This window comes from Bubalus kerabau, chromosome 14, assembly GCF_029407905.1.
Source record: "Bubalus kerabau isolate K-KA32 ecotype Philippines breed swamp buffalo chromosome 14, PCC_UOA_SB_1v2, whole genome shotgun sequence".
NCBI lineage: Eukaryota > Metazoa > Chordata > Mammalia > Artiodactyla > Bovidae > Bubalus > Bubalus kerabau.
The window spans coordinates 83,440,848-83,468,015 of record NC_073637.1 but is presented as its reverse complement, the minus strand read 5'-3'; the positions used below and the strand labels follow the sequence as shown (position 1 = coordinate 83,468,015).

The 27,168-nt window shown below is 43.3% G+C and overlaps 1 protein-coding gene across 9 annotated transcripts in view; it reads left to right on the top strand.

Annotated features, from left to right (window-relative positions):
- ENPP2 (ectonucleotide pyrophosphatase/phosphodiesterase 2) overlaps positions 1 to 27,168 on the top strand; it is a 134,379-nt gene that overhangs the window by 38,473 nt on the left and 68,738 nt on the right. For 5 of the 9 annotated variants that reach the window (XM_055546762.1, XM_055546763.1, XM_055546766.1 and 2 more), the window contains exons 2-5: positions 1,266 to 1,368; positions 13,523 to 13,678; positions 22,043 to 22,168; positions 24,972 to 25,032. In XM_055546762.1, coding sequence (XP_055402737.1) covers positions 1,266 to 1,368; positions 13,523 to 13,678; positions 22,043 to 22,168; positions 24,972 to 25,032 — 446 coding nt within the window. Of the gene's footprint in view, positions 1 to 643; positions 1,064 to 1,265; positions 1,369 to 13,522; positions 13,679 to 22,042; positions 22,169 to 24,971; positions 25,033 to 27,168 lie in introns of those variants that run through there. The other 4 variants (XM_055546765.1, XM_055546768.1, XM_055546769.1 and 1 more) reach the window with 4 other exon arrangements.

The following is a 27,168-nucleotide window of genomic DNA, read 5'->3' as shown; positions in this document are numbered from 1 at the left end:
ATTTAAGCCTCACAATAGCATCAAAGGCACAGTGTTTGGTGGCTAGATGATAATTTATCTGGGTAAAAACCTAAGGAAACAATTCTGTAGAGCTGAATTCTTGCTGCCACCAAGATGTCCTTTCTCAGTTCAGTCATTAGTAAAGCTTCCCCCATCCCACCCTTGCTGCTCCCCAGTCCCTCCGAAACAAAAACAAAAAACCTAAACCCAAAGCTGACGGTTTTTTCAGGAGGAAGAGGCAGGCAGGCCTGAAGTCATTTTATGCCTCCTCACAAGGCAGGAGACCTCTGTGCGGCTTCACTGGCATTCCCAGGATTTTGATAAATGTTACTTCTGTAAACTCCAACGACAACATGGGGAAGTAGAATGCTATCTCTTGTGTTTCGTTACAATCCTGGGAGGTTTCATCGTGGGAAATGTTTGAGGAGCCGGGAGTCGCTGAGAATGCGGCAGAAGGGACAGGGTCATTTATACTGCCAGAAAAATAAAGAAACGGGCCGGACAGAGGGTTAGTAGGTTTAGAAATTATAAAACTTTCCTTGTTGTTTTAAAAACATGAAGTTGTGAGGTTGACTGCATTGAATAACTTCATTGTTAAACCGTAAAAGCTTAAAGCTGGTAGAAACCCTTTTGTGGCTCTGTTTCATTTTTATCGGATAAAATGCATTTGGTTTCTTTTTTTAAAAAGCCATGTTTTCAGGAGGGAAGGAAAATGAACACGCAGGGTTATTGGCTACAGCAACATAAGAAACCCTTATGTTACCAGAGGAAGCCACATGAAAGCGTCTGTGTGTCAGGGGAGGGGCCGCGCGGGCGGAGAGGCGGAGAGGGATGTTTCAAGCTGCTCAGGCTCAGAGCTGCGATTTGCGAACAAACTGTGATGAAATCGAGCTTTGGACAAATCAGAGGAGCCTGTCAACCTCCCAGGTGGGATTACTTGTAGTTAATAGACCGGACTCAGAGCCCCAAAAAGCAGCGCACTCAGGGTAGGCAAACAGCACACTGCCGCAGGCTTTCCAAGAACCCTGCCATGGCCAGGAGAAGCTCATGCCAGCTCCGTCAGGTAGGAGGAGGAGACAGTGACAGGGCAGGGTTGCTCTCTGATTTTGAATTTTCTTGTTGCTTTTAAAATGAAGACAGCACTACAGGCTGCACTTGGGAAGCTGCAGGGTTGGATGGTGATGTTGAAGTCCTTTGCTCTGCCTTTGTGGAATCTGATTTAGGCTTGTCTGCTGCGCTGACAGTTTGATCTTTTCTTCTCTTAGGTAATATCTCTGTTCACTTTTGCTGTTGGTGTCAATATCTGCTTAGGATTCACAGCAAATCGAATTAAGAGGGCAGAAGGATGGGATGAAGGCCCTCCTACAGGTATGTGTAGCAGCTGTGCCCTTTGTCAGTCCTTTTAAAATATTAAAAGTGATCACTGTCCACTCGTTAAGAAATGCACCTTCAATCTTGCAGTGTAACTAACTCATGCCGTCTCTGGAATAAAATCAGCTCTCTGTGCAGTTCAGATGGGGGAATGTGGTTTAGTAAGAGAACATTTGATGAACTCTTCCTGCTACTTCAACTGACTGTTTAAATCTCCGTCCTCTGAATTTATAAATGCTAAGATAACATTAAAGCTCTTGTGAGCAGACAAGGCTGAAAAAGAAGTGGTGAGAACAGGTGCTGAGTTGATAGTAAGAGATATTGTGAGTGTAATCTGTTGTCATAGGATAGGAGATCTAGTATTTGTGTCCAGAAGTTCTGACCTTGAGAAAGAGAGGGATGGAAGTAAAAAAAAAAAGGAAGAAAGAAAAAGAAAAGGCAGGGAACTGTTATGAAAGTTCAGGACTATGAGATGAAGGTTTAACCTAAAACAGGGAAAATATGAGAGGAGGTGCTTAGAAGAGCTTATGAGATTGACTTCTTCTCCCTGATTTTTCTTCTGGCCCAGGAGAGGTAAGTTTTCACAGTGTGTCTTGACTTAACTAACAGAACTGAAGTGAAAGAGTTTCCTTTTACAATGTACACTGTGCCATAAGCAGTATGGGAATTCTTATAAAGGAGCTCCTTGTGCAGATTCAGGAGGCTTAACTGACCAGGTCTTAAGTAATGAGTTGGTTAATTTCCTGGAAATTGGAGCTGCTGATGGTTTTATAAAGAAAAATTACATATTAAGTAGCGGGTACTCTAGGGGGCAATCTTTTCTTGACTTTCCCTGACATCTCAGCGTGTCTGTTGGCCTTCCTGTGCATTTTGTATTTCTCTGCACTGGATTTCTTGACCTGACTCATACAAGACTGTCACCTGTCTCTCTGTAGCCAGCACGAGCATTTCTTAGCCAAGTTACGATCCATGCATTGATGGAATCCTGAACCTTCCTTATTTCAAGCAAGTGACTTTTGAGTAAGGGTGAAAGAATTCTATCAGAAGTGGTTTAGTGAATCCAAGTGGAGTGTGCTTGGGATGAAACGTAAGAAAATAGGTCATAAAGATTGCACCCCCAGGGAACCAATGACAAAATGAGCTGTCTTCTGTTGGGGAAGGGGAGGAAAGTGGATCCCTGGGCTGGAGGATCCTGTTTTTGTTGGTAACGAATGGTTGTTCCAGACAAGTGTAACTCCTGCTCACACTGCCTGTAACTGCTCAGACTTAAGAGCGAGGATCAGGCCTTTAGTTCAGCCATGGGGGCAAGCTGGAGAGCCTGCTGCTGGCTCTTTCCAGTGGACCCTCAAGGGAACTTTTTTCCCTTCTTTGTATTAGTATATGACCTTGGCTGAAACTGATATTAAAAGCTATTTCTGTGATGAATGTTGTAAAATCAGGTCGCCCATTATTTTCAAAGTTGACTTTTTTTTGGAAAATGGTCATGAAAGCCCTGGATTGGCACCCTGGGTCCATCTCACTTGCCAAGTGGTCTTGGGGAAGTCACTTGTGAGTTCCATTTCCTTAGCTGTACAATGGAGAACAGGCCTAGGTGATTTCCAGTTTTCCTTCTGGATTAAAAAAGAAAAATATGATTCTGTCTGTTCTGTTTCATTGCCTTTTGAATGTGTGTACTCTTTGCAGGAGAACTTGAAAAATACAGACCAGATTTACTAATCCTCAAATATATTTTGTGTATAATAAATAATTTCCATACATTATTAAAAACAATTATAAGAATGAGTCAATGCTACTTCTGGAAAAATAATATAATCTAAATTATAATCTCTAAATCCAGTATATTTCAGAATATTTGCTTCTTGAATTATTAATCAAATCATTATTTTTGGCCTTATGGTATCTTCTAAAATAATTCATTAGTGAAAATTCTACTGCTAGGAAGTATTAGTCTCGAGATATATGTGAGTCTGAGTTTGTGGATTTTGGTATGCCGGACACTTTTTATTTTTAAATTTCTGTTGATATAGCTTACTGCTGTTGAGGCACTGTAATTGATTTCTCCCAAATGAAGACCATGATGTGCTTTGGAAACTGACTGAACGCATAGTGTGGCGAGTCTAAGCATTTTCCTCTTTTTAAATGTTGTGTGTGTCTGAGGTGATGCTTATGGTTGGTGATTCTCCCACAAAGTGTGCGCGTCGGAAAACCCTGGATGAGCTGTCACGTGCGTTTTAGAGAAGATGCCAGGAGGAAAGGCTGCCATGCTTACTGTCAACGACACTTCCGTGTTCCAGAGTATTCCTGAGAAGCTCAGTGCTTCGAGATTGTTCTACCAAGTAGAAGGAACACAGAGGGTATTGATGCATAGCCAGCTTCAGACTGACCAGGGCAAGACCTCTCATTCACTAGCATTCAGTTTCTTACTTAGGAAACGTAGTACCTCAGAATCCTCAGCTACAGCTGAGAACGTTCTGCACACATGCAGGCTCTTGCAACTGGTCTGTGGTGGATGTTAGTTTCAAGGCCGTGGCCATGCAAACTATTATAATTAATTAGCCGGCACACTTGATAGCTGGATTTTTTGTTAGGATGTGGTGATCTATTGGAAGTCATGGTAAAATAAGATTTCTTCTTTCAGATTGTAGATTTATTAGAGGATGTGGAATGAGCAGAACTAATTACAAGTCTGCTGGGTAAATATCACGGACCATCAGGTGCATGAGATGCCGGGAATAAATTTTCAAAGGGAATGTAAAGAATATGTGCAACTCAGTTTGACATTCTTGTCCCATACATCTGATTAGCCAGCTTGATTTACCTCTAAAGTTGAAAGAGAATTTATGTGTATACAGGTGACACTCATGTAATGTGCTTATGTGTATATTTCTGTGTGATGGTGGAATCTATTTCACTGGAGTTGGTGACGGATACTTTTCCAGTCTCTGGGTGGAAATGGGATCTCCTTTGAGAGAAGCAGCTTCATATCTGAAAGACAAAGGGAAGTGGGTAAGCTTGTGAATAACTGGCTAACAGAGACTTGAACACTTTGTTCAAGTCATCATCATTTTTAAGTGACTTGAGAGTTTAAAAGTATGTGAATGCAAGTGAAATTCATGGGGAAATGTGAAATGAAGAGTGTCACTGACAACTTTACAAGTAAAGCTTTGCTTTGTGAATCCTGGAGAAAGCAGATAATGGTGACAGGCGTGAGAAGGCTCACGTTCATTTGATAGCTTTGGGCATCTCATCCTACAACGCAAAGGCGCTTAATGATAAGGCAGTAGCTTGGAGGAACTGCAAAGCTGACAGGTGACTGTCATCAGCCGTTACTCGGCAAGGAAAATTAGAAGGACTACCACGTCCTGAGACTATGTTAAATCTAATGTTGAAACCAGAAGGCATTTAAGTCAGTGGAACACAATGATCTGAATTAGCATTGAAAGAAGGGCATGGATTTTTCAGTTCTTTGTTATATGGCACTTAGGTACGGTGATTTTTCATGTATCTTAGAACTATACAAATGCTCTGTGGTGACCTTCATGGGAAGGAAATCCAGAAAAGAGGGGATATATGAAAACGTATGGCTGATTCAGTGTGGCACCTGGATGGGAGGGGACTTGGGGGGGAGATGCATGTGCATGTGCGGCTGAGGCCCTTCCCTGGCTGCCCACCGGAAACTGTCACCTGGATGGGAGGGGACCTGGGGGGAGAGATGCATGTTCATGTACGGCTGAGGCCCTTCCCTGGCTGCCCACCGGAAACTGTCACCTGGATGGGAGGGGACCTGGGGGGAGAGATGCGTGTGCATGTGCGGCTGAGGCCCTTCCCTGGCTGCCCACCGGAAACTGTCACCTGGATGGGAGGGGACTTGGGGGGGAGATGCGTGTGCATGTGCGGCTGAGGCCCTTCCCTGGCTGCCCACCGGACACTGTCACCTGGATGGGAGGGGACCTGGATGGGAGGGGACCTGGATGGGAGGGGACCTGGGGAGAGATGCGTGTGCATGTGCGGCTGAGGCCCTTCCCTGGCTGCCCACCGGACACTGTCACCTGGATGGGAGGGGACCTGGATGGGAGGGGACCTGGATGGGAGGGGACCTGGGGGGAGATGCGTGTGCATGTGCGGCTGAGGCCCTTCCCTGGCTGCCCACCGGACACTGCCACAGCCTTTCCTTGGGAGGGGGCGCAGGGAGTCGACTTCTGTGTTTATTGTTGTACATATATATGTATTTCTTGTGTATACACAGATAATTTTCTTTCTCAGAAGTATTAAAAAATTGATTAACCTTCAGTCTACAAAAAATACCTACTCTGCATGATAGAAAAATCGCTCCTACAAGTTTAACTGATTTATGCCCCAAACTTTCCCCAAAACGTCTCAAATTCCTGGTGGCTCAGACAGTCAAGAATCCACCTGTAATGCAGGAGACCTGGGTTCGATCCTCGGGTCAGGAAGATCCCCTGGAGGAGGGCATGGCAACCCACTTCAGTATTTTTGCCTGGAGAATCCCCATTGGACAGAGGAGCCTGGTGGGCTACAGTCCATGGGGTCACAAAGAGTTTGACATGACTAAGTGACTTTCACTTCCCCCAAAATATACAATATGAAGCAACACATTGAATCTTAATGTAGAAGGTGGGCCATGAGGAGGGTGGAGGGGCAGAGGGCCACACGTGCTCATGCGCTCATGCACACACATGCACCCCCTCACGCATGTGCCCCCACTCAGCAGTGGCCTGAGTGCGGGGCTCTGGCCCACCTGGGAGCCCCCCGGAGGCTCCTGGCCGGCCCCGTGCTCAGGGAGCAGGCCCAGCAGCCCTGTATCACTGTGCTAGTAACTGGCTATGCTCCACTACAAACAGTTTTAGAAGAAATACGGCTTTCCTACAGCGGAAACCAACACGGTGCTGTAAAGCATCTGGATGCGCGCATGCTCAGTCACTCAGTCCTGGCTAACTCTTCGCGACCCCATGGACTGACTGTACCTCACCAGACTCCTCCATCCATGGAATTTTCCAGGCAAGAATACTGGAGCAGGTTGCCATTTCCTACCCCAAGGGATCTTCCCCACCCAGGGATCTAACCCATGTCTCTTGCATCTCCTGCATTGGCAGGTGGATTCTTTACCCTTGAGCCACCTGGGAAGCCATTAATTTAAAAAAGGGGAAGGAGTGAATTCAGACTAAAATTTTATTGTGAACCTAATAAAATTTGTTCCAATTTCTGTTGAAAAGCATAGTAAATAGTAGGCAAAAACCTGGTAAGCAAAAAAATGTCCAAATGATATAAGCACACATTGTAATAGTAAACTTTTAAAATAATTTCTTTAAAATGAGTATTTTGCAGATTGTCTTAAAAAAAATCAATTTAGTTTATATTCCCGATGATTTTTATGCATTGTTTATCATAATTGTATGCTATAGAAAGGGGCGTTAACTATTCTTTAATTTTCAAATTCATATAAAAATTAAAGACTAAAATTGACAAGCCAAAAAAAAAAAACTATACAGAATCTTCTATCTTGTTGCATTAATCAGAAATCTCCATCTTAAATAAAGTTCAACATAGCTTATATCTTCCAAAATCATGTCTTAAAAAGAACATCTAAAATTCAGAGCCTATGTGCATAATTTGAAAAATCCTTTGTTAATGATAATGATATTATAGCTACAATCAGATGATCTAAAATTGTAGCTAGGCCTTTGCTAGCTTAAGTTAGGCCTAAGGTTCTTATTTGAAAAACAACTTTTAATTTTATATTGGAGTATAAAAGTATTGTGATACTTCCAGGTGGACAGCAAAGGGACTCAGCCATACATATACACGTATCCATTCTCCCCCAAAGCCCCCTCCCATCCAGGCTGCCACAGAACACTGAGCAGGGCTCCCTGTGCCATACAGTGGAGCACTACACAAGTGAAATTAAACTCTTAAATTGTATTCAAATCATCTAGAAATCTGTTTTCTTGTAGTTTACGAGGTCTTTCTACACGAGGACGCGGTATTTAAAAACACACTGAAAAAGTATGGAATTCGGAGGGCTTCCCTGGGTAAAGAATCCACCTGCAGTGCAGGAGACCTGGGTTCAACGCTGAGTCGGAAAGGTCCCCTGGAGGGGGGAATGGCACCCCACTCCAGGACTCGTGCCTGGGGAAGCCCATGGACAGGGGAGCCTGGTGGGCTGTCTTCCATGGGGTCGCAAAGAGTCAGACACGACTCAGCGACTTTCTCTTTCGCTAGAGTTCTGATCTCCCAACCAGGAAAATGGGGATAATATTGCCTCTTTGTCTGAAAAGATTCTTGAAAACAAACGTGCCATGCTAAGACTGATAAGAATATAAGGTGTTGAGTGTACGCTGATACACTGCATTTATCTCCAAATTTGTTTGAGGGCCAGGGTCTCCATTTTTACCTCATCAAATTGACAGTATGTGCATATAAAATGCCGTTTCATTGTTTGGTAGCAGACTTATACCACTGACTGTGATCATACATGTTATTTGAGTGATTTACAAGTGAAATTAGACTCAGGTTTCATTGAAATCATCTAGAAACCTATTTTCTTGTAGTTGATGGGGTCTTGCTACATGAGGATGTTGTATTTTATACAAACACATTGAAAGTACAGGTGTTTGAAAACTTCCCAGGTGGACCTATTAATTCAAAAAGTTGTCTATGAAATCTGGTTCAGAAGCTGTGAAGAAGAGGAGAGCATAATGATGGGGCAGTAATGGATATTTGTAGGAAGTGGTGTATTTAGGAAGTGGAGATACTGACACACAGGCCTGTATTAAGTGCTGCTTTCGAAGAGATGAGGTCAAGAGTATCGAGGAAAAACGGCAACTTCAGTGCAAGAAAGTAGGACCGGAAAGAACACATCGTGTACTCCAGAACAGCCATCAGACAGGACTTCACTCTTGAGTTGGCCGGCATCTTGATTGTCATCCACGTTGTCTGCCTTTTTTCCTTGTGTTTTATGCTTCAGACGAGGCAGGCAGACACCGGAGAGCCAGGTCTGTCCCAGTGCTCTTGGAAAGGAGGCGGCTTACTCAGTCTGTTTCATTTCAAGACTTGCCTCTCACTTTCAGGAAACCCTCAGGCTGAGAACCATGGAAAATGGGAGGAACAGAGAGTGGGTCACAGCGCAAACTCTGAATGCAGGATCAGATAAAACTTAGAAGAATCGTCCAGCTTTCGGCTGGGCTAAGTAGTTTCAAACTGAAACACAGGCTCCCTCACTGGCCGTCGTCCAAATCTGAAAATTTCCATTTTGCAGAGATTTGGTGGGAAATGTGACTGGGAATCCAGGATGAACTAATGTTTAGGTCACAACTGTTGTCATGAATTAGGCTGTTTCGAATAGTCTAATTAAATTACCAATAATTTTTTTTCTGTGCATAAATGGCACCAGAATTCCACAATGCTACTTCTGTGTGGGTATGGTAAGACGGAATGTTTTAGAAAGAAGATTTACTTAGCTAAGTAAAAATAATTTCGCTTGGTTCTATCAGAATTGTGAGTTTGAATGTGATAAATCCAATTTGACATTGGTGGGTTTTTTAAATCATGAAATTGCGCTTCTGGGAAAAGTAAGAAACGTACAGCATTGTTTTTATGTACATCACATATACACATATTTTAAAATGTAAAGTCTCTATTTAAAGAAAACTTGTGTCTGTGTAGACCTGCGACATTTATTTTTTAAGATTCTGGAACTGACTTGTTCCTTTGAAGAAAAACACTATCATTTAAATGTGTAATTCAAAAGGCAGAATAGCATTTGAATCTCATAAAAGTGCTGGCAAGTGCGTCATATGAAGTTTCAAACCCCCATCACACTTAGGACAGATTTGATTTTAATTTATTTTTAATTCAAGGATAATTGCTTTCCCGTGTCGTGCTGGCTTCTGCTGCACAGCAGTGTGAACCGGCCCTGAGTGGCCGCAGGCCCCGCCCCATGCACCCCAGTCCCCGCCCATCCCCGAGCAGTGTGAACCGGCCCTGAGCGTCTGCAGGCCCCGCCCCCCAACAGCAGGGTGAACCGGCCCTGAGCGTCCGCAGGCCCCGCCCCATGCACCCCACTCCCCGCCCATCCCCAAGCAGTGTGAACCGGCCCTGAGCGTCCGCAGGCCCCGCCCGCGTGCACCTGGCTCCCACCCCCGCATTGCACCCTCTAGGCGTCACAGCACCGGCTGAGCTCCCTGAGTTACGCAGCGGCTTCCCACCGGCCGTCTGCTTTACCTGTGGTCGTGGCTTATGTTTCACGCCCCTCTCTCAATCCGCCCCGCCTCTCCTTCCCCGGCTGTGTCCGCAAGTCTCTTCTCCATGTCTGTGTCGTTGTTCCTGCCCTGCAAATAGGTTCAGGTACCATTTTTCCAGATTCCATATCTGTGTGTGCTATACGGTATTTGTTTTTCTCTTTCTGACCTACTTCACTCAGCACGGAGTTTGTTTCCTTGTTGTCTTTCTCGTTAGTTCTGAAGTTTTTAATTCTGATAAAGGAAGGCTTGACAGATTTTAGAATTCAGGTATATAAGAAGTTAGAGAATCCTTCCATATCTGACTATTGAATCAAGTACAAGAAGAAGAGCAGTCCTAAAACCTGAGCTTGGCCTGGTGCGGGGCGAGGGGCCCAGAACCTGGGTGCGATGAAAAAGCCGGCTCATGGGGACGAGCTAAAGAGAGAATCAGGGCTGGGAGTTGTTCTGAAGGAAGATGTCAGGGGCAGAACAGGCCCTGGAAAGGCCAGGTGAACTTTGTTCTGTCACTTTATTTTGTTAAAAAAAAAAAAAAAAAAAAGGGTGCAGCTGTTCCTGCCATTCTCAGCAGAATCTCAGTCAGCCAGGAGTGAGTTTTGGCATATGTATCCCTAATCCATGGACTTCCCTGGTGGCTCAGTAGTAAAGAGTCTCCTGCCAACACAGGAGACCCAGGTTCGATTCCTGGGGCAGGGAGATCCTCTAGCGAAGGAAATGGTAACCTACGCCAGTATTCTTGCCTGGGAAATCCCATGGACAGAAGAGCCTGGCGGGCTACAGTCCATGGGGGTTGTGAGAGGCGTACACACTTGGCAACTAGGCAACAACAATCCCTAATCCACACCAGCCCAGAAATTCACTCTTATTTGCAAGTTGTTAGTAAGCCCATATTGAGTACAATACTTTTTATGAGCTGTATGTTTGCATTATGAGTGTAAGTGCAACTCTTTCTTAAAAAAGCTGTCTTCAGTTTGAGGGTTGGCAAGGAAGATGATAATTGGATAGGGGCGAGCTATTGTATGAAATTCAATTATTTTCAAAAGCAAAGTGAGTGGTAAACTTAGAGAGTAACTATTGTTGGACTGCTACTGCTGCTGCTAAGTCGCTTCAGTCGTGTCCGACTCTGTGCGACCCCATAGACGGCAGCCCACCAGGCTCCTCCGTCCCTGGGATTCTCCAGGCAAGAACACTGGAGTGGGTTGCCATTTCCTTCTCCAACTATTGTTGGAAGGAAGGAGTAAAAATCACTTTGATAGAATGAATGGAGAAAGGTTTAAAATGATTAGAAATTCATACAAATTTTTTGAAAGTAAAAATAAGAAAAAGGAAGAGATTATGATGAGGGAAAAGCAAAGGGCGTGAATGGAGGAAAACTTCACGTGCTGGCTGAGACGCCACAAAGGAGACAGGACGGGTGAGCATCTACAAACAATGTGCCTTTGAAGCTCTTCTGATTATCCCAGCCCTAAGGATAGCTAAGTGTGCTTATATATGCAGTTCATGAGCACAAATTCTACTCAGAGTTTATCGTAATAGATGGATGCTGGAATGATTCTAAGCAGTATCCTTATAAAAGGAGTGTTTCAGTTATAAGCATTTTTCTTACATTCGCTTTTCACCGTGGGACTTTATTTTTCCTTTCTCTACTGCTTAGTCCTCCTCCTCTCGTAGTTCCTCGAAGTTCAGCATGTCTGTTGATTGGTTGGGCAAAGTCGATAGAAAAATGTGGTTTGTGAACCAGAGGTAAGGCATTGCCTTGGAAACCTGATATTATTTCTTCAGCTGAATGGGGGTGATTTGTATGTCTTTGAAGATCCCATAATCAACCATGCAAAAGCATTTCACATCTCGTGGTCAGGTGAATCTGTTTGCTTTAGTTGAACTAATCTAATGCCATCCAGGTCAGGATTGGGTGACTCTGACTTGAAAGAGGACAAAGGACTAACAGATGAATGGGATGTTCAGATAAATGGCTTTGCTGAACCTAGAAATGTCATTAAATATCTGTTCTCTCCTTGCCTCTGGTGTTTTCTTGATTTTACAAGTAATGGATTCTGATTATAAAAAAATGGAAAATTCATAAGCATAAGGAACTAAAATAACATTATAAATCAAATTTGTAGGATATTTATATATTGTATAATATACCCTTCATGCACATAAATTCACATGCATGTCTACTTACACACATATAGATATATGTTATATATATATACGTGAGAGGGAGAAGTAAGCAAGCAAAACATCAAAAAAATAAAAAAGGTATTTGTAAAACAGAAGTTTCAAATTGCAGAAAAGTAAGACGTTTCCTTGCTTTTTCTCATTTCTCCAAAAATAATTTCTGTAAAGAATTTTTACAGTGAAAAAAAGTGTTATTCACATTGGCATGTGCTGTGTGCTCAGTCGTGTCTGACTCTGGTGACCCCATGGACCACAGCCTGCCAGGCCCCGCTGTCCTGGGGTTACCCATGCAGGAATCCCGGGGTGGGTGCTGTGTCCTCCTCCAGATTCACCCTGGTACCTGTCTCAACGCTTCTGTCCCCACCCACTCTTTCATCTCTAGCTCTGGCCTCTGACTTTATTTTATGTTTATCTCTATCTTTATTGCTTTCTCTATCTCTATTTCTAACAGAAAATATAATATATACATTTACTACCAAGGCTTCCATGGTGGCTCAGATGGTAAAGAATCTGCCATCAATTCAGGAGACCTGGGTTTGATCCCTGGGTCGACCAGAATCGTTTTCCATGCTTTGCTGCTTAAAAAAATGTTTATCCATTTTGTAGCTCTTTCCATACTAGCCTGTGCAGATCTGACTTGCTTTGTAAGCTGGGATGAGGATCCTGCTTAATTTTTCCAGCTAGCCTGTTAGCCTAGCACTATTTACCGATTAATTTTTTTTTGCTCCTTGATTAATCCTTTCTTTCTCCAAGATTGTAGAGTTTACGTTTGTATAACTCTAGTTATGTATGTAGGTTTTACGGCTGGAAGAGATCTTAAAAGTCTTTTATTTCAACCCTGTCTGTTCAGACTGTTCTCAGAACATTTAGGCTCAATTTTCCTGTTGCAGTTGTAAAGAATCCTGCCTGCCAATGCTGGAGATGCAAGAAATGCAAGTATGATTCCTGGGTCAGGAAGATCCCCTGGAGTAGGAAATGGCAACCCATTCCAGTATTCTTGCCTGGGAAATCCCATGGACAAAGGAGACTGGCGGGTTACAGGCCATGGGTCGCAGAGTTGGATATGGCTGAGCAACTGAGCATGCATGCACCTTCCTTACAAAAACTGTGGATTTTTGAACAGGGGAATGAACACTTCTAAGTGTAGACTTCAAAGTACTGTTCTCTGTTGGCATCACAACATCCACAGAGACACAGAATTGTGGTAATAATCACTGGAAATAGTAGTAAAACCAGTAGCCAACATTTGTTACTCTCTATATGGCTGACACCTTGCTCAGTATCTCATTTAATTCGCATGATAGTCTCCAGTTACTTTTATTGGTCTCCCCGCTCTACAGATAAGGAAACTGGCACAGAAGGCCTGCTGAGGCTCACAGCCAGCAGCAGATGGAGCCAGGCTGCTTGACCACGCTCTTCTGCCCAGGGCCTCCCTGCCAGAGTGACGTGACGGGAAGGTCGCTCAGTCGTGCAAGACTCTCTGTGACCCCATGGACCATAGCCTGCCAGGCTCCTCTGTCCATGGAGTTCTCCAGACCAGAATACTGGACTGGATAGCCTTTCCCACTCCAGGGGATCTTCCCAAACCAGGGATCGAACCCAGGTCTCCTGCATTGCCAGCGGATTCTTTCCTGTCTGAGCCACCAGGGAAAACCCCCTAGTGACATGACCTATTCCCTAATCCTATTGCCCTTGTCTCTTGTCTCTTGTAGTGTTATCAGACTCCCCCTCGATCAACATCTCTGGGTCTTGCAAGGGCAGATGCTTTGAACTTCAAGAGGCTGGACCCCCTGATTGTCGATGTGACAACTTGTGTAAGAGCTATAGCAGCTGCTGCCTTGACTTTGATGAGCTCTGCTTGAAGACAGGTGCGTAACTTTTGAATTCTCTCTAGTCTCAGTTAGCTGGCTTAACCCCTGCTGTTGAGCAACCTGCCATTGCCACCCTGCTTTGGACGAACCAAACTGGGGGATTTAGTTTCGTTCCTGGAATCACTGTCCGTTGTGTTACGAGCACACCCTGTATGGCCGTTGTATCCACACAAGACTCAGCCCAAAGAGAATTCTTCACAGCTACAGTCGTCATTTACTAGTTTGGGATGTTTGTGACCAGTTACTTTTTCTTCAATCTTTATGATTTCTATCTCTTGCTGTCCCTCATTCACTGCTAGGATACCTGGACTGAAATTTTGCACGTTCTTAAAGTGTTGGGCTCTTTTCTGGGGCGTCTGTTTTAACTATTATTTTTGCTTGCCTGCTCAGTTTCTAACATTGGCTTTGTTTCATCGTATCGTCTAGTGACTGTGGGTGTACTCTGAGGTCATTACTTCTTCTCAGTGGGAGTCTAAAATCATTTTGGAATTCTTCTTGGGTTTGCATGCTCAAGGCAGCTCTAAAATCTTCCTCTACACGTGCCTGACCTTTGTTCACATTTCTTCTCTAATAGAAGGGTCAGTGGGGTATACAGGTCTCTGAACATGCATTAGTTGAGAAAATTACCTTTGGCGACTCATTCTACCTGCTGTTTCCAAAGTTTCACACTTTAGGGGGGACTTACATCATGAGAAACGCTGGACTGGAAGAAACACAAGCTAGAATCAAGATTGCCAGGAGAAATATCAATAACCTCAGATATGCAAATGACACCACCCTTATGGCAGAAAGTGAAGAGGAACTCAAAAGCCTCTTGATGAAAGTGAAAGTGGAGACTGAAAAAGTTGGCTTAAAGCTCAACATTCAGAAAACTAAGATCATGGCATCTGGTCCCATCACTTCATGGGAAATAGATGGGGAAACAGTGGAAACAGTGTCAGACTTTATTTTGGGGGGCTCCAAAATCACTGCAGATGGTGACTGCAGCCATGAAATTAAAAGACGCTTACTCCTTGGAAGGAAAGTTATGACCAACCTAGATAGCATATTCAAAAGCAGAGACATTACTTTGCCAACAAAAGTTCGTCTAGTCAAGGCTATGGTTTTTCCTGTGGTCATGTATGGATGTGAGAGTTGGACTGTGAAGAAGGCTGAGCGCCAAAGAATCGATGCTTTTGAGCTGTGGTGTTGGAGAAGACTCTTGAGAGTCCCTTGGACTACAAGGAGATCCAACCAGTCCATTCTGAAGGAGATCAGCCCTGGGATTCTTTGGAAGGAATGATGCTGAAGCTGAAACTCCGATACTTTGGCCACCTCATGCAAACAGTTGACTCATTGGAAAAGACTCTGATGCTGGGAGGGATTGGGGGCAGGAGGAGAAGGGGACGACAGAGGATGAGATGGCTGGATGGCATCACCAACTCGATGGACGTGAGTCTGAGTGAACTCCTGGAGTTGGTGATGGACAGGGAGGCCTGGCGTGCTGCAGTTCATGGGGTCGCAAAGAGTCGGACATGACTGAGCGACTGATCTGTTCTGATCTGATCTTGCAGTTACCTTGTAGATTATCCCCCATTCCTCTGGGCAGCTTCATGTTCACACTCTCTGGGAAAGGTGATAAGCAACCCTGCTCTCAAGGTCATTTTGTAAAAAATGATTTTTTGGGAAAAGTGGAAGCAGTGACAGATTTTATTTCCTTGGGCTCCAAAATCACTGCAGCCATGAAATTAAAAGATGCTTGCTGCTTGGAAACAAAGCTATGAAAAACCTAGATGGTGTGTTAAAAAGCAGAGACATCACTTTGCTGACAAAGGTCCACCAAGTCAAAGCTATGGTTTTTGCAGTAGTCATGTATGAATGTGAGAGTTGGACTGTAGAGAAGGCTGAGCGCCGAGGAGCCTGGCAGGCTGCGGTCCATGGGATTGCAAAGACACGACTTGGCGACAGAACAACAACAGCTGCTTTGCGGTGCTGTGTTAGTCTCCACTGCGCGGCAAAGAAAGTCAACTCTGTGTATGTATGTATCTCCCCTGTTTCCTTCCCGCTTGGGTCGGCTCCGAGCGCTGAGCAGGGCTCCCTGAGCTCCACAGTAGGTCCCCGTTAGTCATCTCTTTTATTCATAGTATCAGCAGTACATCAGCAGTCAATCCCAATCTCCCAGTTCATACCACTCCCCGTCTTCCCTACCTTGGTGTCCATACTTGTGTTCTCTACGTCCACGTCTCTATTTCTGCTTTGCAAATAAAAACATCTATACCATTTTTCTAGATTCCATATATATGTTAATATATGATATTTATTTTTCTCTTTCTGACTTATTTCACTCTAAATGAGAGTCTCTAGGTCCATCCACATCTCTACAAATGACCCAATTTTGTTCTTTTTTATAAGTATTAGTGTTGGTTGCTCAGTCTTTGTCTGCCTCTTTGTGATCCTATGGACTGTGGCCCTCTAGGCTCCTCTGTCCGTGGGATTCTCCAGGCAAGAATACTGGAGTGGGTTGCCGTTTCCTTCTCCAGGGGATTTTCCTGACCCAGGGATTGAACCCAGGTCTCCTGTATTGTAGTCAGATTCTTTACTGTCTGAGCCATCAGGGAAACCCTCCTTTTTTATGGCTGAGTAATATAATAGTTCATTGTATTAAGACCATTAGATACAGAGATTCTACAGCTCTCTTGATAAATTATTACCTGCTTTTAGACTATTATGGTTAGATGATTATTTCAAAAATCTAGCTCATATTATCATTAACATTAGTCTGACTTTTCTAATGACATTAGAAACAGATATATTATTCTCCTTTACTAAAGGAATAGCACCTGATTTACATGAAAACCTGTGTCAGCTCTTTACCAGTTCAGATTTTTTCCCCCTCCTCAAAAGAAGGAGAGTGCTCTTAGGCTGTTTATTTATTTATTTTTTGCATAATACATTTTCCCAATGTTTGGCCATATTTTTTGTTGTTGTTCCTTTCCTTTTTCCTTTGGAACTTCTCCCAGCTTTCTGGTTGTGGGTTTGTAAACTGAAATGCTGAGAACCTTGTAAACTGAATATAGGGATGGAACAGATGTTCCAGCAGAGTTTCTGGCTTCAAAATATTATTTCAAACCAGTGGTCTGTGTTTACTTGGCACTGAAGAACTAACGAATGTTCTATATTTCCTCTTCTACTTTGAGTATCTTGTCCCGGACACATCATCTCAGCCGCCCGACTCCTGATCTTAGAGCTGCTTCTAAACTTGAACGGATGTTCTGACTCTAGCTTAGCTCTCTCTGAATGTAGCTCATGCCTTTCTTTCTGAGTTTAATAAATATAGACACGTTAAAGTAGCTCACGTCCCTGTGTACAGAGATACCTTAGGCCAAATATGGAAGAACCAAATATAAAATAATAACAAAAGGTTGAAGGAGAAAACAGATCTCTGAGATACTACTCTGCTGACCCAGAGATAAGCACAATCAGTGTTTCAGTGCAAACTCAGACTGTGTTATGTGTTTAGAATGTATTTGTTGTGCAGTTGCTAAGCTGTGTCCGCCTCTTTGCAACCCCACGAACTGCATGCAGCATGGCAAGCCTCCCTGTCCATCACCAACTCCTGGAGTTTACTCAAACTCATGTCCATTGAGTCAGTGATGCCATCCAGCCATGTCATCCTCTGTTGCCCCTTCTGCTCTTGCCCTCAGTTTTTCCCAGCATCAGGGGGTTTAAAGCGTATGTATATGTATTTATATTTATGTATATTTATGCCTGTGTGAGGGTGTATCTGTATTTATGTACCTTTATACACATCATCCTTTTGAATGCCTACATCATATTCCATTGAACAGATGCAGCCTACTTCATTGAGTGGTGATCAGCATTTATGTTTCCCTAACTCTTGCTACTGTGAACAATGTACCAATGAATATTGTTCATGCATGTTCATACTTTTGTCTATTTTCCTTAACATAAATCTGAGGAATGGGATTTGGGGATCAAAGTATATATCAGTTCAGTTCAGTTCAGTTCAGTCCCTCAGTCATGTCCAACTCTTTGCGACCCCGTGAACCGCAGCACACCAGGCCTCCCCGTCCATCACCAACTGCCGGAGTCCACCCAAACCCATGTCCATCGAGTCAATGATGCCATCCAACCATCTCATCCTCTGTCGTCCCCTTCTTCTTCTGCTTTCAATCTTTCCCAGCATCAGGGTCTTCACATCAGGTGGCCAAAGTATTGAAGTTTCAGCTTCAACATCAGTTCTTCCAATGAACACCCAGCACTGATCTCCTTTAGGATGGACTGGTTGTATCTCCTGGCAGTCCAAGGGACTCTTACTTCAACTTAGATGACCATTATATCTACTACTGTGGGCAGGAATCCCTTAGAAGAAATGGAGTAGCCATCATGGTCAACAAAAGAGTCTGATATGCAGCACTTGGATGCAATCTCAAAAATGACAGAATGATCTCTCTTCGTTTCCAAGGCAAACCATTCAATATCATGGTAATCCAAGTCTATGCCCTGACCAGTAACGCTGAAGAAGCTGAAGTTGAACAGTGCTATTAAGACCTACAAGACCTTCTAGAACTAACACCCAAAAAAGATGTCCTTTTCATTATAGGGGACTGGAATGCAAAAGTACAAAGTCAAGAAACACCTGGAGTAACAGGCAAATTTGACCTTGGAGTATGGAATGAAGCAGGGCAAAGGCTAATAGAGTTTTGCCAAGAGAATGCACTGGTCATAGCAAACACCCTCTTCCAGCAACACAAGGGAAGACTCTACACATGGACATCACCAAATGGTCAACACTGAAATCAGATTGATTATATTCTTTGCAGCCGAAAATGAAGCTCAGCAAAAACAAGACTGGGAGCTGACTATGGCTCAGATCATGAACTCCTTATTTGCCAAATTCAGACTTAAATTGAAGAAAGTGGAGAAAACTACTAGACCATTCAGGTATGACCTAAATCAAATCCCTTACGATTATACAGTGGAAGTGAGAAATAGATTTAAGGGACTACATCTGATAGACAGAGTGCCTGATGAACTATGGATTGAGGTTCATGACATGGTACAGGAGACAGGAATCAAGACCATCCCCAAGAAAAAGAAATGCAAAATAGCAAAATGGCTGTCTGAGGAGGCCTTTCAAATAGCTGTGAAAAGAAGAGAAGTGAAAAGCAAAGGAGAAAAGGAAGGATATACCTATTTGAATGAAGAGTTCCAAAGAATAACAAGGAGAGATAAGAAAGCCTTCCTCCGCGATCATGCAAAGAAATAGAGGAAAACAATAGAATGGGAAGATTAGAGATCTCTTTAAGAAAATTAGAGATACCAAGGGAACATTTCATGCAAAGATGGGCTCGATAAAGGACAGAAATGGTATGGACCTAACAGAACCAGAAGATATTAAGAAGAGGTGGCAAGAATACACAGAAGAACTGTACAAAAAAGATCTTCACAACCCAGATAATCACGATGGTATGATCACTCACACTCACCTAAGGCCAGACAAAGTATATATGCATTTCTTAAATGTAAATAAATATAACATAATTATGCACTTCAAAGTTTATATTTCTCTCAAAGGGCACAGGCCCTTTCAGCACTCCCTTTTCAGCATGTTCTCATAAAAATTTCTTTTCTGATATGATAGATAACTTTATTATTATCTAATAAGGTTAAATATTTTTATGTTTATTCTCATAGTTGCTTTTCAAATTATGCAGAATCATACCTTGCTTGAGGTTCATTAAATTTTTAAAAATTTAACTCTTATGCAAAGTTTGGAGAAGGAAATGGCAACCCACTCCAGTGTTCTTGCCTGGAGAATCCCAGAGACAGAGGAGCCTGGTAGGAGGCCGTCTATGGGGTTGCACAGAGTCGGACACGACTGAAGTGACTTAGCAGCAGCTTGCAAAGTTAGTAATGCCTCAGTATATCTAGCTTGTTAATGAAGTGAAGTGAAGTGAAGTCGCTCAGTCATGTCCGACTCTTTGCTACCCCATGGACTGTAGCCCACCAGGCTCCTCTGTCCATGGGATTTCCCAGGCAAGAATATAGAATGGGTTGCCATGCCCTCCTCCAAGGGATCTTCTTGACTCAGGGATCAAACATGCAGCTCCTGGATTAGCAGGAGGATTCTTTACCAGGGACACCCTCTTATGGAACTAGGGGAGGAATAAAAATATATTTTGGGGGGACGTCCCTGCTGGTCCAGTGGCTGTGACTCTGTGTTTCCAGTGTTGAGGGCGCTGGGTCTGATCGTTGGTTGGGGAACTAAGATGCCATGTGGCCAAAAGGAAAGGAAAGAAAATTTCTTGAACTGAATAAAGAAAACTGGAACTACAGCATATCAACTTAAAAGATTATGTGGCAAAAGTAACAAATTTTTAACAAGTGTTTTGGTTGGAAGAATTATCTTTGAATTGAGGAAAAAACACCTCACATGACCTCTGTCCCTCAACATAACCTTGGAAAATTGCGAACCATTGAGAATAGCAGATCCTGGGTAAAAGAATTCCAAGCATTTAATCAGCTTGGAAAGAGAAGGCGGTGGAAACAGGGGTTATAAAAATATCAGAGAATGGAATCAGGATGCAAGAATAATTGTAAAATATGGAAATTAAACTGTAGTTGCATGATTTGCTAGCATGGCAACTAACATCTGTTTATCCAATTATTCACATAGCAATTGTATCTCTCGGTAGAATATTACTAAAGAGCAGCATTGCTTTCTAAAAGTTTTGCTTCTCACTTATGACATGTTTTAAGAGATGAAGATCTGAAATGTCCTTCAGCTCAGAGAAGCCTTTCTTGACCACTCTAAGTCAAGTAGACCCAGCCCGCCCCGTCACTCTCTGTCCGTGTTAATTTTCTTCACAGCACTTACCACAAGCTGAAATGATCTCATTGACAATTGACTTGCTTATGGTCTGCCTTTCCCAACCGGAATGTAAGGTCTATGAAGACAGGATCTTGTCTTCCTTGCTCTTCACTCCCTCCCCAGAACCTAGAACATGGAAAACACAGTAGATGTATCTTTTGAATAAATGAATTAGCTCTGAAGTTTCTCAGCACAGCCAGCGTGAATGTAAAGAGTTGTATTTTATTGTCACGGTAATTCTGAATTAGGTTTAATTGATGTTCATGGACACTGACTTGAGCCAGGCACACACCCAGGTACTAGAGTTACAGTGGTGGAAGGAGAGATGGGACCTTTCCCTGCCATGGAGCTTACAGTCCAGTGGACGGAGAGTCATGCGTGAAGTCCAGCACTCTCTTTAAAACGAAGATATTACTTTTCTGAAGATATTTTCTTGGTGGAAAAAAGTTGTGAGCTCCCAATCAAGTATGCTCAGATAGAAATCTGTAACCTAGCAACTGACCTCCTTGAAAATAGGTATTCTGACCTGTAATTGTAAGTAGGGCCACAGTCTGATCTACACTCAGAACTGGCTTTATATGCTTCACAGCTTCCGTGGTGGCTCAGATGGTAAAGAGTTTGCCAGCAATGCAGGAAACCTAGGTTCGATCCCTGGGTCAGGAAGATCCCCTGGAGAAGGGCACGGCAACCCACTCTAATATTCCTGCCTGGAGAATCCCATGGACAGAGGAGCCTGGCGGGCTACAGTCCATGGGGTCACAAAGCTTCGGACACAACTGAGCAACTAACACACACATAATCTTCATATAACTCTAACCTCTGGTGCATCTTATATCAGTTAGAGGCCATTTAGTTGCATTATCATTTGTATTTAAATCAGGCTGATAAAGCTTTAAGTAAAACTACTTTGGAAAATAAAAGAGCCCAGCTATGGCCAACTGCGTCTACAATGGTAGGTGCATGCTAAGTCGCTCAGTCGTGTCTGACTCTGTGTGGCCCCATGGACTGTAGCCCGCCAGGCCCCTCTGTGCTGGGATTCTCCAGGCAAGAAGACTGGAGTGGGTAGCCATGCCCTCCTCCAGGGGATCTCCCAGGCCCAGGGATCAAAGCCGTGTCTTTTTCATCTCCTTCATTGGCAGGCAAGTTCGTTACCACTAGCGCCACCTGGGAAAATATCTCTATCACAAACCTTATACACCATACATTTCATTGGTCTTTTAGGACAGTTCATAAGAGGTTAAGGGTTCCATTTTCCCAAAGGAGCCCAATGCCATTGGACTTTGTGTTCTGATTTGAAAAACTAAAAGTCCATCCTATTTGTAAGTATGCCAAATATCATTTAGGCCTCAGGCCAACTCTAATTTCACAAGCAGATTAAATGATGTGGGACTTTAGCTCTTTTTCTTGGCAAACGTTGTAAGCAATTGTGGCCTCTTTTATTTGGTTTGTGCGAAGCAGTGAAAAGTGTTCTGTTATGCTGATTTCAGCTGGTGGCTGGGAGTGTACCAAGGACAGATGCGGAGAAGTAAGAAATGAAGAGCATGCTTGTCACTGCTCGGAGGACTGCTTGGCCCAGGGAGACTGCTGCACTAATTACCAGGTGGTTTGCAAAGGTACATGATGCTCTCTTGGCTTAAACTTTAAAAAAGGGAAGATTGGAGATGTTCCAAAAGACCTTGGCTCTTGTGGCCGTGACACCTTGGACATGGGCTTGGGAGGTGGGAGTGAGTTGTGCCTTTTCATTTCTCAGGCTTCTTTCTCAGGTTGGCTGGTCTGCATTTTGCTGATCTGAAATAACAAGGAAATTATCCCAAATTCCATAATTAGGGACCCATAGTCATGTATGGATATGAGAGTTGGACTCTAAAGAAGGCTGAGCACTGAAGAATTGATGCTTTTGAATTGTGGTGTTAGAGAAGACTCTTGAGAGTCCCTTAGACTGCAAGGAGATCCAACCAGTCCATCCTAAAGGAAATTAGTCCTGAATATTCATTGGAAAGACTGATGTTGAAGCTGAAACTCCAAATGAGTGAACTGAACTGAATCATGAAGAGATTTCTAGAAGAGTTCCTGTCTTGGTCAAGTTTCTTAGAAGCAGAGCCTGAGATGGGAGTGCTGTCCAGGGAATTCTCTGGGAAGGTCTCTGCAGGAGAACCGTCTGAGGGAGCAGGGGCGTGGGGAGGGGAAGGCGAGCGAGGCTGTGGCTCAGGGCACGGGTCCCTTGGCTGTGTCCTCCTCGGGCTCTGGAGGGTGAGCCTCAGAGCTCTTACGTCTGAAGTTGGACACGGCTCTGTGCCCACCGGCTGTCAGCTGTGAGCCTCAGTGCCAGCACCAGCCTCTGGATGGGAGTGCGAGCGTGCTAAGTCCCTCAGTCGTATCCGGCTCTGTGCGACCCTCTGGACTGTAGCCCACCAGGCTCCTCCGTCCATGGGGTTCTCCAGGCATGAATCCTGGCGTGGGTGGCCATGCCGTCCTCCAGGGGATCTTCCCCACCCAGGGATCGAACCTGTGTCTCTTATGTCTCCTGCATTGGCAGCAGGCTCTTCACCACTTGAACCACCTGGAGGGCCCAGGGCCCAGGAGTGGAAGCACTGCTGCTGAAGAGGAGAGGGGCCTAAACCATAGCTCTCGTTATGCCCCAAAGCCATGTATGTGTGCGTGCTGACTTGGTGAAGTGAATTGTCGAATATGATGATTTTATTCCAATAGTAAATACTCATCAATGGACTGCCGAATGTATAAAAGATGCCGTTTTTGTCTTTAAGGAGTTTGTCACCCTGGCAACCACTTAGCCAAGTTGATGAAAGGATCCCAGGATCTTTGTGTAGCATTTGCAGGTCACTTTTCAGTGTTTAAATGAAGACCTTTTCCTAGCTGTGACATGGAATATTTATGGAGAGTTTCTGTTCAAATATTTTAGGGGAAGAGCAGATCAGTTCTGAAACATGTGTAGTGTTTAGTTATGGCAACACATCCTACCTGAATGCTGACCTTGAAAATTTCTCCTACCCAAATGAGTGTTGTAGCTGTTGATAAAACACAAAATTGGTTGAGAATTTTCTTTTCTTTTCCCTTTTATTTCCCTGGTAAACGTACCAATAATCCACAAAGGCTATTAGAAGGGAAAATAAAGTTCTAGGTATCATTGGTCATTGAACTGTGAAACATTGGTTTTTGCTGGTTTCAAATTCTAGTTGTGAGACTTTCCTGTGGCTCATGTGTGGGCCCTGGGTTATCACATGTGTAGTAGAGCTTCTCCACTTTAAGGAGCGTGGGACTTACACAGTGGTCACTAGTTAGATTCATACTGACCAGGGAGATGTCCAGCGCTCTTTACTTGGGAGCGATTTCTTCAAAGTCATGGGCACAAGTGTTACTTGCATTTCAGACATATGCTTTTGTTTTAGGACAATTTAAAGCACATGCTTTTTGATAATTTTCATTTTCTCCAAAGTAAGTTTCATTTTTAAATCTAAGTTCTTTTTCAGTCTCTATTCCTTTTTTTTTTTTTTAGGTTTTAATGAATGAATGAATTTTCAATTGGAGTATAATTGCTTTACAGTGCCGTGTTAGTCTCTGTGTGCAGCAGCATGAATCAGCTGTGTGTACACATATGTCCCCTCCTTCTCGAGCCTCCCGCCCACCCCCCTCACCCCCCAAGGTCGTCTCAGAGCACCGAGCTGAGCTCCCTGTGCTCTGCAGCCGCTTCCCACCAGCCAGTATTTCACACACGGTGCTGTGTGTGTGCCAAGGCTGCTCCCTCGATCCATCCGCCCCACCCCGTGTCCACAAGTTCCTTCTCTCTGTCTGTGTCTCTGTTCCTGCTCTCTTCTCTAGATGAAGTGACTCAAGAATGGCATAGGTTTGTGCTCTCAGAACTTGCTGGAACATGAAAATGAAAGATGGCATTGGTTTAGATTCCGTAGTGCGAGGGTTGTACACACACTGTTGGCGAAGAACCTCCCGATGGCCGTCTTTCATCTGTCATCTCCAAGTGGTCGAAACCTTTCTCCCCAGCTAAAGGGAAGTTGTATCATGTTTTCTATGGCTTTGAGATGTTTGGTGGCATAGGAAAAAATGTTCCGTCTAATGACCAAACAGTTTATTTCTGGAGGGAAACAAACATGGAATTCTGCTCCCTGACGCCACTGGTGTTTCTATCTACAAGCCATTTAGACACGGCACGCTCAAATAAACACCACTTGGGGTTATGAAATCCAGGCTCTCCCGTCACGTATGGGTGTCGTTTAGTAAAGCCAAAACAGACTCTAGACTTTATTTCTGAAGTTCTTTTTAGATGGCCTTCCATAAACAACAAGTATCTAACAGGACACAGGCCCTGCAATTATACTCTCAATGATCCGGATGACATTTATAATTCGATTCACCCAAAAGTCTCCCCATTTTTCCTTACAGGAGAGTCTCATTGGGTAGATGATGACTGTGAGGAAATAAAGACCCCAGAATGTCCTGCAGGGTGAGTGCATTTAGTGAATATTATGCCATTTTATATATGTGTTGATAAAAGATCACAAGCTGTGGATGGGTGAATAGTTTAAAACAATGTAAAGCTGAAATCCTCTTACTGGGCACTTTTATGGTGCTTCTGTGTAATTTCCCAGTCAGCAGCTGGAATGTACATCTCGAAGGGGGAATTTTTTTGGAAAATTTTTCTTCTACTGGGACTTGCCTGGCAGTCCAGTGGTTAAGGCCTTCAGGCACCCACCGTGGCGCGTGCAGGTTCAGTCCCTGGTCTGGGAACTAAGGTCTCACATGCCAGATGGGGTAACGAAAAAAAAAAACCAAAACACCAACTCTGTGTCTGTGGTGATAGTTACACAACTGTGAAAATACCAAGAATCATACAAGTAAACAAGGGATTGCATGACAGGTCAATCAGAAGGCAATAAAAATTTTTAAAAATAAAAGAAATGTTTAAAAAAAATGTTCTCCTCTATCGCCTCTGAACATATTGGAAACAATATCCTCTGTATCTTACTTCAGCTGAAGATTTTAGAAATAATAATAATACTGAAGAGGAAGACAAACATTTCTGGCAGTGGTTTGGTTTTTCTGTGTTTTTTTCCTGAAGTGCTCCTTTTGCTTTTTTTTTTGGTGCTGGTGGTGGGGTGGCTGGAGGGAGGATTCTAGAACATCTCGAAAATATTATCCAAGATGGTAACTCCTACCAGATGCTGCAGGAAGTCGGCAAACCACTGCTGCGCTGCTCTGCTGGGGTCCAGCCAGACTTAGTTGACACCCACAGCTCAAGCGGGACCAGCAGCGCAAGGCGCTCACGACGCCTTCCAGGAAACTGTTGCAAATTCATGGACCCTTAAAGTGCCCGGCAGAAAAGATGTTCTACAAGCGTGTTTTCATGAGTGTGTTTGATTGAATGTCTTTTTGTTTTAGGCAGCACAGCCTGGGACACAAGATCCAAGAATTTAGATATTCTTATTTTGTCTGCTTTTTGACTTTCATGAGCTACTTGACTCTTTGGGATGAGAATGGGACGGCAGTAGTGTCTGAACGTTTAAAACGTGTTCAGTTATTTGTGGAAGAGAAAGCAGTCTAAGTGGTAAAATCATTCGATGATAATAGTGATGATAGTAATGAACTCACATAGAATTATTCTAAGTGCTTAGAATGTGACTCATTTAAAAGATGGGCTTCCCATGTGGCTCAGGAGTAAAAGTATGTGCCTGCAATGCAGGAGACACAGGAAGCGAGGGTTCAATCCTTGGGTCAGGAAGATCCCCTGGAGAAGGAAACGACAACCCACTCCAGTATTCCTGCCTGGAGAATCCCATGGACAGAGGGCTCCATGGGGAGCAAGAGTCAGACTCATTTGTTATGTGGCTTCAAGTAAATGCAAGCTTATACTTGAGGAATAGTCTGCAAACCATTAGAAACAGTTTTCCACAAAGTTTAGCATTCTCAGATTTGATCGAACAACTGGAACTTTAGGCTATAACAAAGAGCCTAGTTCATCAATCCTGCCCTAGTTAGATGGATAGTCTAGTTCTTTATTGATTAAGTTTTAGAGATCTTCAACAGTTTTAATTATTTTCACAATCATTTTGTAATTAAACTTAGAGTTTTTGGCAAGTGTTTAGTCTAGTTATAAGATTGCTACTGCTTATTAATTTCATTTTCCTTCCTCCCTTCCTTCTGTATTTGATAAATATTTATTGAAGCCCTGTAATGGGTCCATAGAATAGAAAGATGAATAAGACACCAACTGTGCTTTGAAACTAATGAAGAAGATAAACATGTTGATATAGCATTATAATATAATGTAATATATTAAAATATAATATGCATTTATTAATTCAATATGTATTATAGAATTAATATATATACAGCGATATATATTAATATGAAAGAGGTATTATTGTCTTAATGGAATTCTGAAGCATCAACCATTACTATGAAAGAGGAAATTTTGAGTTCGATTTTAAAGAATGAATAGGAGTTTTTCAGGTAGCAAATGGGAGAATTCATATCCCAGGCAAATCAGTATAACAGCTTTTTACATTGTGAAAAACCTTGTTTGCAATGCAAGAGGCAGCCGTGGAGAAAGCACATTGAGGGAAATCTGGAGTCCAGCTCC